The 12,552-nt window shown below is 47.5% G+C and overlaps 1 protein-coding gene across 2 annotated transcripts in view; it reads left to right on the top strand.

The window, feature by feature from the left end:
- The window catches only part of dcc (DCC netrin 1 receptor), a 206,087-nt gene that overhangs the window by 180,801 nt on the left and 12,734 nt on the right, over positions 1 to 12,552 (top strand). For both annotated transcript variants that reach the window (XM_079364542.1, XM_079364543.1), the window contains exon 27: positions 4,505 to 4,816. In XM_079364542.1, the coding sequence (XP_079220668.1) occupies positions 4,505 to 4,816 (312 nt within the window). The remainder of the gene's footprint in view (positions 1 to 4,504; positions 4,817 to 12,552) is intronic.

Below are 12,552 nucleotides of genomic sequence, written 5' to 3'. Positions count from 1 at the left end.
GCACGCCGAAGCACAGCTGAAGGTGATCGCGTCTCATTCAACTCTCAGCTCCGACCGTCCGACTGTGGCGTACGCAGCCTCACGCCGCGGCCCGGGACAGACTCGTCCATAGTCTCAACTTTCATTCATCCATTTTTATTGATCTGATTGATTCCTGCTTGCAGCCCTATGATGATTATTGAGAGCGAATAGCATCGTAGCCAAACGCTGCTATGATGATGGTGATCATTGTTGCCCATGCAAGAAACGCTGCAGCTGTAAATTATGGAGCAGCAGACACAATAATTATAATGTTTATTGTTGTACAACTTCAACCTTTAACAAATGCAGTGTAGTGCTCACACTGCAGCATCTTCATCTTTCCAGAACACTCTCTCCTCCCCCTCCTCCCCCTCCTCCCCTCCCTGTTGGATTGAAGCCTCATTCTGCTGCAGAGCTAAATGCTAAACGACGTGGCGAGGAGCAATAATTCAGTAATTCAGTAATTGGCTAATTCCTGGTCGGCTTGTATTGGTGATTTAACAACCACAGAGAGACGGCGAGAGGCTTCAGCATCATTGAATTAAGCGACACAGCGGGTGGGCGGGCGGTTGGGGTGGGGGGGATCACTGCTGGCAGAACACACACAGAGGCGGGTATAATTAGCCTGAGATTCACAGCGACAAAAGATCCAGTTCAAAGTCACACACACTTAATATGTCGGTACAAAAGGACGCATCGCTACCTGGTTTGATTCTCCGGCGCGGCCGTCCAATCTTTATTCAAACCAACGTTTCTCAAATTCTTTCTGAAGTTGAAGAGTTTCTGACGCCAGCGTCTGTCTGACTGTGGGCATGTTTCTGCAGATATTCTCTGTCGATGGCACGACGCAGCCTTCAGGAGTCTGAGGAAAGGTTAATATTTCACTCTGAGTAAATCGTGTGCTCTGGCTTCAAAGAAGAGCTGGAAGTGCTCGATACACGTGTCATGTAAAAAGGTTTCGCTGGTGGAGAGAGACAAAACCTCCGGAGAATAATCAACAACTGTGCAGATCAAAGTGAGAGTTAGGAAGCTTTGTCGCCTGCTGCAGCTCGTAGCTTTGGTTTGAAGAAACGTTCAGTTTTCTTTTCGGCACCTTCAAACACGTTTGATTGAACTGACAGTGAACAAAAACAAAGGATTGGAACTTCTCCAGCTGTGAAACAGGCGGTAATAAAACGTCCTTAAATGTTTCAGGATGAGCTGCTTGACTTTTTTTAGTTTAGTTTTTCTTGTAAAGTTGCGACACAGAGGATAGAGAGGCTGGATTCTAACACATGGAGAGCATGCACCAACCACTACACCGCTGCATGAACTGCATGTGTGAACGCGATAGACACATTTTCCATTTAGGCCGTACCCAGCCTGTTATTCCCGTGCATGAAGTCAGGGGCAGGTGTCATACGAAGCGGCGCAGCGGGAGGAAGGTCACGTTTGTATCCTCTCTTTCATATTTTCAATATGCTGAATTATTTACAATTCCCACTCTGTTGCTTCGTCTGCTACTTCCTGTTTTGCCTTCTTAGACCCCGCCCTCTGGACAAGATTTGGCTCTGTAGCGCCTCTAGTGGCGAAACTCTCCACAGTCCCTCTTTAACCCAGCAACAGTAGAAAATGAGCTGAACTCTGATCCTTGGGCTGAAGCTTATATAAAAGGAAATGCATGGGAGGAGATGGAAATATTTCTATTATCTCTAAATGAAAAATACAAAAGTCTGATGCTTTGTGTCATTTTATAAAACTCCAGAAATATTTCCATGCTTTCTAGATTCTGTGAGCTGAAAATAACATGCAGAAGTGTTACTGTATATGCTGCCTGTTTGGATTTCTTTAAGGTTATGTAATCCTGTAATTATTGCCCCAGCTTCTTTTTTTTTGTTTTTTTTTGTTTTTTAATTTAACATTATGCAATTAATTATGCAAATAGTGTTCTGCACTCTGCCGAGGTTACTCTGTGTTCATGCTGTGCGAATACATGTGACAGGGTTGTAATTAGAGACATAATCAGGACAGATCGGAGCTCTTAAAGGTCTCGTCGTCATGTTGCTGTGTGTGAGTGTAGATGGAGCACTGAGGGAATGCTACATTCAAATTCATGCTAGTTTCTGAAAACTACCAACTCTGATTTAAGATGAAAAATGTATAAGACTTCAGACCGGAGAAACACAGGAGCTGACGCGTGCTCCTCTCTCCTTATAGAAATCCTCCTCATATGAACTTCAGGATCTGACTTCTCTGTGCATACAATCAGAAATATGCATTAAGATCTTTAAACACTACTTTAAGGGAGAGAGAAAAAAAATCAGTGCAGTGTTGGGTCCCTGAGCTTTCTGCTGCAGGGACGGAGGTGAGGCTGATTCAAGCTCTTTGCAGAATCTGTTACTTACACAGACAGCATGCTCGTCCATCACGTAGATTTTCAACAAATGATTCGCTGCCTGTAATTCCCACCACGGTTTGATGAAACATATTTAAGTTAAGGCCCCGACACACCGAGGCGATCATTGGCCGTGTGTCCGGCTGATTGGACTATTGAATCAGCGTCGCTCACATCGGTGCGGTTGGCCAGAGAAATCACGAACACGGTGTTCAGCTGAGAGAATCAGTGCAAAAGAAAGAAATCGGAAGTGACGAAAGCAAATAAAAGAGTTTTTCATCAGACATTATTCTCGATCAGACGTTCCCGTATCACGAGTGGTGAGCAACAGCGGCGTGAACATGGTTTCTTTATCCGCTTTCTTCTGCATCCTCTTCTGGTTTCTCCTTTTTGGAAAGACGATCACAGACTACCTCGGCCCGCTGGCGTGAAGAGTTACGACCTCTCATCAAATGTGCAGGACGTTCGTGTTGATTGGCCCGCGGGCTGTAGTCTTTGCGGTGTGTTCAAGTGCAACGTTTTGGCCGAGACTAAAGCGCGGTCTTCGTCCGCACTGGTTCTTTGCCGTCTGCTCGGTGTGTCGGGGCCTTCAGCCTCCTGACATGAGAACCAATCACAAACCATCAGGGCTACAGCTCCCCCCCCCCCCTCCCTCCCTTTTTGCATGACGAGTGGCCTTCAAATAACTTTCGACCCTGTCCCCTACGTGTGAAACACAATGAGGGTTGTAATGAGTTTATAATCCAGGTTCTCAGCTTGTCTGGCCTCAGGACCCTCGACCAACTGAACATTGCAAACCTGAATTTCAGCTACTTTTCAAGCAGTAAAGTTCTGCAAAGTTTGGACCTCAGATGGTACAAAACATGTGACTAAACTACCAGCATGAAGCGAGGAGCGGATGCTCTCCTGTCAGTCATTGTTTTCTATGTCGAGCTCAGAGGGCTTAATGCTCCTCTGTGCAACTCAAACACAAATAAGATACAAACAAACCTCCACGTAACACTCGTTGACTCTGACAGATGATCTCATATCGTTCTCAGATTCAGTATTCCTGTTCGTCTCCAGCCTCCCCTCGTCCTCGTCCCCCCCCCCCCCCCGAGTCATCAGGAGTCTCTTTCAGTTCAGCCACATGTTTCTTGCTCTTATATCAGCGCGCTTAATAAACTCACAGTGACTCTTACGTGTAATTACCGGCTGTTGCTCTGATCCCACCGGCTGTAGCTACACGAGCAGATTCATCTCTCGTGTCACATCAGAGCCATGTTTCTGTCAGGGTTTTTTTTTTGTTTTTTTTCCCAGCTCCTCCTTCTCATCTTCCTCCTCTTCCTCATGCTCTTTTCTCTCACATGTTCCTCTGACAAGATAAAATGGAATTTCTCACAGTCGACGACGCAGACACACACCAGCGAGAAATTCCCCACAAAATAGATGAAGAACAAATCTGCAATCCTGGCAGAGCTCAGTGTTTCTTTACGCATGAGGGGGAAAAGTTGAGTTGTCTTAATTGGATTTATTACATTATGGAGCTGTGTTTCAAATATCTAGGAGTCTGACGGTGTGCCAATTAAAAGAACATGCATGCTTTTTTTTTTTTTTTTGGGTGGTTTGATCAAAGCAGAAAAACACTTCTCTGGTTTGTATGTGTGCATCCACAGAGCAGTTTCACATCTCGTTGTGCAGCCCCGCAGGTCACCGCACACACAAAGAAACATCCACGCCTTTCAGAGAATAACAACCCGCTCTCATGGCTCGGGCCCTTCTGCAGCCGCAGTCATTTACACAATCGTGGGACATTTTCTCAGCACATTACTTCCTACATGAAAGCAGAAAATGTGTCTGAGAAAACACTCGGAGCTTTTAGTTACAGAGGGGTTAACGCGTTTGAAGTTTCTCTGTTTGTTTTCTTGATGCCTTCGCTGTTTTTCTCCAAATGAGTGTTACTCTCGACAAACGACGCTGTGACTCACAATAATTGGGTGTTTTGTTTATTGTCCTTCCCTCCCTCCGTCTCCATTTTCCTGTCCTCCCTTACAGTCCCTTTTTTTTTCTTCCCACTTAACGACTCCCTCTCTCCTGCTTCTTCTTCTTCTTCTCCTTCTTCTCCCCCAGCGATGCCTTCAGACGCCTCCACTAACCCTCTCCTCCAGCAGCAGCCTCCGCCGCAGCAGCAGCCTCCGCCCCTCCTCCCCGGCTCCTCGGCCTCGTCCGTGGAGCACGTCCCCGGGGTGGGTCCGGTCCCGGGGGCCCCTGCTGCTGTCGGCGGAGCTGCAGCCGAGGATGTCGCTGCAGGGAGCGGGCGGACTATCCCGACGGCGTGCGTTCGGCCATCCCACCCTCTCAGAAGCTTCGCCAACCCCCTGCTGCCGCCACCCATGGGGACCATCGACCCCAAGGTGTACACGTCCATGTTACCGCAGTCCAGTAAGTAACGCTGAATGTTCAGACCGGGTTATCAGTAACTTGTCTAGAAAGACGGAAAGGACTGTGCAGGAAGGCCAGTTCATCAATCAGACTCTCTCACGTCAGAGCTTCATAAATCTGCAGGTCATCACTGCAGGCTCTGTAGGCTCTCCATGTCGGCCTTGGTACTGAGCCCTCTCCCTTTTAGACCCGAGAACGGGGCGTCCCCCTGTTTGGACAGTTTTCCACTTCACCCTCAGTCCGTCTGAAATGAGGCCGGTCCAGGAAGAAGACAGCCATGTTTCTATGTTCTCAAATATTCCTTGTCTGGTTCCACTCTGCAGCTCAGTCTACGTGCCTTTTTTTTTTTTTTTTTTTTTTTTTTTTGTCTGATTTTTTTGTGACTCTTTGTTGAAGCTGGATTCTCTCTGCTGAGCTGCTGCCCTCATATTTTATTCAAGCAAGCTAAATGTGTTAGCCCCAGGCTGCTACACTGTTCTGTGTGTGTGTGTGTGTGTGTGTGTGTGTGTGTGTGTGTGTGTGCATGTGTGTGTGTGCGTTTAGAAAGAGTATACTGTAAGCGGCCTTGACATTAGCCAGAGGGTTGGGTCTGATCTGGACTGACCGCCCTCTGTTCTCCATCTTTATAGTACCTGTTGGTCCCTCCCCTCCCCCACACACCCCCACACACACCCACACACACACACACACACCCACACACACACACACACACACGCCATCGCCCCCTCTTTCATCACATTCTCAGTTCTGTCTGTGTTTGCCGCTGCTACAGTCCTCTTGTATATTTTTGATCAGGTGTATTTCGTTGTATGTGACCATAAAGATATCTAATCTTATCTGTTAGCATGTTAGCGTGGCTCTGCACTCGGTGAATTGCCTTGAAATGTGAAATCAAGACGATTCAAACTTTTGAAACATCTGATCAGTTTTTATTAACGTTGTTAATGTTCATCCAGATAGAACATCACAGGCGAGCTAACAGGAGGACGAGCTAACAGCAGGTAGCGATTAGCAGAAGTCTGGAGATTGCTGGTTAGCATCAAGACAACAGAGGGGGAGATTTTCACTCTCTTATCCTACCGAGCAGGCGAAGCCCGGAGCCCACGGCGTTACACGTGAACAGGAAGACATCGTAGATATCCTGCACCAACTCGTCCCTGAGTCTGACAGTCAGATAATAACTGACTGTTACTACTGCTTGGTTGGGTTATCTGCTGATTTGCTCGCTTGTTAGCAACAAGCGCTACTCGGGTACAGTAGCAGCCTCTGGTCCTGAAAAATGCAGCCAATGAAAAAGAGCAAAATCCTGCAGTTCATCGAGTGCTTGAGGCTGGAACAGACAGAAGTTACATACATGTTTATTTTTATTTTTTCCAAGGCTCTGAATTGAGTTCATGAACAATGTGGTTATCCATAGTGAGGAGCGTAGCTGACATGATTGACAGGTGAGCGCGAGGTAACGCCTCTCAGCCTGTCGTTAGGTCGACTGATAGACTGAGACAGGATTTCCAACATGGCGGCTGCTGATGAGCCTTCAGAGGATCAGATGGCTGACGTCTATTGCTTTGATCAAATATTAAAAGATAAAATAAGGAAACAACTTGGGACCAAATCACTGCTCTGCCAACGGAGAGCTCCCGTCCAATGTAACCTTGGCCCGAGTTACGTAGGCGTGAGCGTGTCAGCTAAATGACGGGTGCACTCTCATTATATATTTGAGTTTTTCTATCTTTCATCATTTTCTATGAATCCTTCATTAGGTGTTTGTGTAAAGCTTGAGATTGAAAACGGGGCTGGAGGATGAACAGGATGAAAGCGGGGGATATTTGCTGCTTTACCTTCTTATCTCTTTCACTCGCCCTCTTTTCCTTCTCTCTCTCCCTCTGGGACTCATCCTGTCATTCTCTGTGATCGCCCGCAGCACAGTGAGAGAAACCCTTCGTCTACACTTCATCTGATCCCTGGATACTAAGTGTGTGTGTGTCTGTGTGTGTGTGTGTGTGTGTGTGTGTCTGTGAGTGTGTGTGTGTAAGTGTATTTGTTGTGTTGCTGTCTGTAGGTGTGTATCACCTCTGTGTGCGTGTTCGTGGGTGTGTGAGTGTGTTTTTGTGTGTGTTTGTGTGTGTGTGTGTGTGCATGTTTGTGTGTGTGTGTTTGTTTTCTTTTTGTGTGTTTTTGTGTGTGTTTGTGTATGTGTTTGTTTGTGTATATGTGTGTGAGAGTTTGAGTGGGTGTGTGTGTGTGTGTATGTAAGTGCGTGTGTGTGTGTGTGGAGGTGTTTGTGTGTATGTGTGTGTGTGGGTGGAGGTGTGTGTGTGTGTGTGTGGGTGGAGGTGTGTGTGTGTGTGTGTGTGTGTGTGTGTGTGTGTGTACAGTTCCATTACGGCTCTGTTTACACGCCCAGGTGGCCTCAGATTAACATTGATTTTCGTCTCCTGGAAACCTTTCGCTCAGAAATAGCGAGCCTGCAGCGACTTCCAGAGACTCAACATTCACCCTGTGACCCCCCCGCCCCCCCCCCGCCGCCCCCCCCTCAAAACAGAGCCTTAGAGCTGGGTAGCTCTCCCTCCATCACCCCCCCTCCGTCTGCCTTTAAAGGAGGGAGAACAGACTTGTGAGCGATGGCGTTCGATGTTCATCTGTGGTCTTGTTTGTGTGTTTATCCGGCCTGAATGACTCCCTCGCTGTAAAGAATGAGATGTTTTCATGCTTTAATTGGATTGTTGTGGCGAGCGAGAGAGACGGGGAGAGAGAGACAGAATGACCTGAACCCACAGGAGATTGATGCTCGCCACTTAATAAATTTGTAAGATGGATGGAAAGCTGCAGAGGAAAGAGGTGACGCTCTGTGTGTGTGCTTCGAGTCGCTCATGTTAAAGTGTGCTGAATCCTTATCTCTGGATTCTGCTCAAACTAAATATAATGTACATTTCTACATCATCAGAGCGAACAGTTGACCTTAAAATGTTCTTTTTTTAAGTTGAACTCAGACCGTGTAAAGACACAGAGCTGCTCTGCCTCCTCGCATCGTGCAACAATAAGAGCTGGTGAACAATTATTTTTTATTTTGATTAATCTCAAAACGTAAAAAAGTTGATCGTGATTAATTGTTTTTTTGAATTTGTATTATTTCACATCTTTTGGGGGGCTTTTATTCTGAAATGTTTGCCTGTTTAATGCTTGCAGTTGGTATTCAACCAGGCTTTTATTTTGAAAAAACGTAAGGGCCTTTTGTTAGACGGAAAGTTACGACATTGACTGAGCCAGGAAAACAGGAAGTGGTTACGAATCAGAAACTACAAACAGCTCGAAGTCCTTTGGCTTCACTTTGAAACACAAGCGTCCACTTCTTATACGCGTGCTGTAACCATCGTGTTGTGTGTGTGTGTGTGTGTGGGTGTGTGTGTGTGTGTGGGGGGACACAGATCTAGTGTTTGCTGCTCGATCTGATCAAAGGAACAATCTCTTTCAGACCGACCTTCGTTCTCGTTTTTGAATCTGTCTCGTGTGAGTCAGCGATTTTACGGAGCCGAGAATATCCAATCACTCGTTCATCCTCTTTAACGCTTAAACCAACGTAGTGTCTGCTATTGTGTCTTCCCCCTGAGACGTATCTCTGAAATAAACACGCTTTATGTCGGAGATATGGTCGACGTGACGTTTTAATCCAAACAGGAAACGCTGAATGACAAAATCAGAGCAGGAGAAATACAAATACCCCGCTGCTATAAAAATAGAAGTTTAAATTAGACTTGAGTATTCTTTTTTTTTTGGCCTTGAGCTGCAGCAAACCACACAAACTTCCTCCTTCTCGCCCTGGTTTCATATTAATTTTTAAACAGCGAGCGTCTTCCCTTTTTCCAACGCGCCCTCTGCAGCCCGTGTGCAGAGTTAAGTGTGATGGCGGGCAGTTACTCAGCTAAATTGGCCTGAATGTGCGCTTTAATGCTGGAAGCTGTAATGGGATTGTCTGACTCGATGTCTGATAGTGAGAAAAAGACATTTCAGCCGCAGCTGGAGGCAGACGTGAGCCGGCTGTGATGGATGCTTTAAAGCTTATGGCTTCATCTCGCCTCGTACCACCAACCTTATTACCGATGAAAAGCTTTAAGATGCTTTCAAACGGTTATACGTTGCGAGTGGATGACCACATCGGGAAGACGTTGAGATTTTCGGAGCAGTTATTCTCAATTTGTGCGGCAGGAATTAGTGCTAACGGTAAAAAAAAAAAAGGCTAAAGTGTTTTTAACTGAGAGAGGGACGACAGGAAGGATCAGGAGGTGAGCCAGAGAGATGCATAAATAAGAGGTGAAGTCGTAACCCAGCGCTGATCTGATGATACAAGCGTCGTGTTCCACGTGCTGAGCAGAGCAGCAGGTGGATCTGACCTGTTAACACCCACCTCGTGTCAGGAAGGTGAGATGGGAGTTAAAAAGAAAAAAACTGAATGATATTTTCAAAAGACCCTGAACCCTCAGGTGTGAAGTGAAGCCGGAGCGACGGAGGAGGAGGAGGAGGAGGAGGAGGAGGAGGGTTTGTCCTCTTTGATCAGACGCTTTTAAAAAATGTAAGAAGATGGTGAAATGATCGAGATGTGTGCTGAAACTCTTCAGACTTTAAACTTCTTGTTACACCAGCCCGTTTGAGAAGGTCAATAGTCCCCTGTCCCCCCCCTCCATGCACGCCACATCTGTCCCCCCCTCCTCCATGCACGCCACATCTGTCCCCCCCTCCTCCATGCACGCCAAATCTGTCCCCCCCCTCCATGCACGCCACATCTGTCCCCCCCTCCATGCACGCCACATCTGCCCCCCACTCCATGCACGCCACATCTGCCCCCCCTCCATGCACGCCACATCTGCCCCCCCCTCCATGCACGCCACATCTGCCCCCCCTCCATGCACGCCACATCTGCCCCCCCTCCATGCACGCCACATCTGCCTCCCCATGCACGCCACATCTGTCCCCCCCCTCCATGCACGCCACATCTGTCCCCCCCTCCATGCATGCCACATCTGTCCCCCCCCTCCATGCACACCACATCTGTCCCCCCCTCCATGCACACCACATCTGTCCCCCCCCCCATGCACGCCACATCTGTCCCCCCCCTTCCATGCATGCCACATCTGTCCCCCCCGCACCGTGCACGATACATCTGTCCCCCCCCCTCCATGCACGCCACATCTGTCCCCCCCATGCACGCCACATCTGCCCCCCCTCCATGCACGCCACATCTGTCCCCCCCTCCATGCACGCCACATCTGTCCCCCCCCATGCACGCCACATCTGTCCCCCCCCTCCATGCATGCCACATCTGTCCCCCCCGCACCGTGCACGATACATCTGTCCCCCCCCCTCCATGCACGCCACATCTGTCCCCCCCCCATGCACGCCACATCTGTCCCCCCCTCCATGCACGCCACATCTGTCCCCCTCCTCCATGCACGCCACATCTGTCCCCCCCTCCATGCACGCCACATCTGTCCCCCCCTCCATGCACGCCACATCTGTCCCCCCCATGCACGCCACATCTGTCCCCCCCCCTCCAGAGTGATCGTTCCTTACGGGAGCTTTAACTATCTTTATTATTAGAACAGCTTCGTGTTTAGATTAATTAGAAGAAGAAGAAGTTAATTAAAAGCTGCTCTGTTTATGTCTTTTGTGCACAAACAGTGGAAACAGTGGATTGCACCGACGATGCTGAAACAATGATTCAGTTTGAAAAAAACATTTTCATCCTTAAGAAAGTGAATATTTTATATAATCATGATATAAAGTTAGCTCCTCAAAGTTCACCAAACCCAAGCCTCCTCACCTGCGTGCACCTGTCTGCCTGACATCTTTGTGCTGAGGCAGACAGTTTCACAGAGAGCCAGACTTCAAACAGACAGACAGAGTGTGTGTGTGTGTGTGTGTGTGTGTGTGTGTGTGTGTGTGTGTGTGTGTGTGTGTGTGTGTGTGTGTTGGGGGGGGTGAGACAAAGAAACTCCAGTGTGAAGAGGAAGGGGAGGATGTCGGCTCGTCTTCCTCTTGAGACACGACATCTCCTCAAAGACACTTTTCATCTTTACCTGTATTCACTTCAATCCGTCCTGAGGATCAATAACCCCGCCCCCTCCCTCACCTCCACGCCATAAATCTCCCCATCTCTGGCGTCGACCCACAGACAGAGACAGACGCTGCTGATGTGACCCCCGCCGGGCGTTTCTCACCTTCCACTGCAGTTTGTCTGGTAAATATATCCACCTTCCTGAAAACAGGAGACGGCGCTCACATCGCACCCCCATCCCTCGCCGTCAAACCCCCCCCCGCCCCCGAGGCCGAGCCAGGAACCGTGAAAGTCTCCTTTATGGTGTTCTTCACTGTGGATGTGTAACCTTTGCTTCAGCTCTCCACCGCTGCAGCTCATTGTGTTTTTTTTTTTGTTTTTTTTGTGGCGCTGGGCTCAGTTTGGATTCGCTCTGACAGCAGCGTGCTGAGGAGTCATACAAACACATTTGGTTCTGCTCCATTTTGAAATGAACCTGGCAGGGTTTTTATACATCACATTTACAGACACACAGAGACACACCAGGTCAGAAATACTGTGGAAAAATAAATAAATAAAGTACAGGGACCAGAAAATGTAGAAAATGTACAAGCTGGAGCCACTTTAACTGCCATCGAAGGACGCTGTACTTATCCCTACCAAAGACTTCACTCTCATTCATATAGTCGTGTCACAGTGAGCCTTTTCTGTTGCTGGCGTTGAAGGAACATCACCTTGAAGAAAGACTGCTATATTCCTCCTAGGCAGTAATGGATAGATCAAACTTTAAGAACACGCTGGTGTGATTACATCAACATACAGTAAACTGGATTGTTGGAAAAACATCGACGTATTCGACATATTTTTTCTCTGCTAGTTGTAGTCGATTGAAAATGTGTCTGAAACCTGAAATATCCAGGACTGATTGGTTTTATTATGTGGTTGGAGCATTGACTGGCACTGGAGGTGGATAACAATATTGGGTTTTTGTATTGGTATAATACATTTTAACCGACAAGGATAAAAAACATCCCCATGAAAAAGAGAGTGAACAGATGCTACCTTATGCCGCCCTATTAGACACCAAGAAGAGCCATGAAAAGTGTTCTGAATCAGAATCAGTCGCTGCTGCTTTCCAAGCTGCTTTAAAGAGGACATGTTGTCTCTTTTCTCCACCTTTTCAAACAGTCTTCTGCAGTCTTAATGAAGCATCTGTGTTTCTGAGCTTGGGTCCAAACATAACATGAATCAAGCAGCAGAGGAGGTTTGTGACCCTGTAGAAACCAGCTCTCTCAGAACGCTCCGTTTTGGTGTGTGTGTCTCTTTAAATGCAATAAGCCCCGCCCCCTGAGTTTTCCTGGTAGACTTCTCTTCTCTGTAGGGAGAATAAAAATGGTGGACCTGCACTAAAGTTCAGCTCTAGGCTGGAGGTGGAGTCCATGGGAGGAGATAGCAGGGGAGGGGAGGGGATTTTATATTTTACCAGAATCCCACTGTGACATCACAAGGAGAGCACATTTGAAACGGGACATTTTTCTTTGTGTTGTCGTGACTTCTGCAGCCCACAAACAGGTGGGTTTATTGCACATTTTGTGGCTCTGTAGACTCTCAGGTTACCAACATAAATATTCTAAAACACTGTGAAAGTGGATTTTTCACAAACATGTCCCCTTTAATCTATTCTACATTTCTCTCTTTTTTTTTTTTT

The sequence above is a fragment of the Symphodus melops genome (genome assembly GCF_947650265.1).
Source record: "Symphodus melops genome assembly, chromosome: 16".
Classification (NCBI taxonomy): domain Eukaryota; kingdom Metazoa; phylum Chordata; class Actinopteri; order Labriformes; family Labridae; genus Symphodus; species Symphodus melops.
The sequence above is the reverse complement of the archived record's forward strand: the minus strand, read 5'-3'. Positions and strand labels throughout refer to the sequence as shown.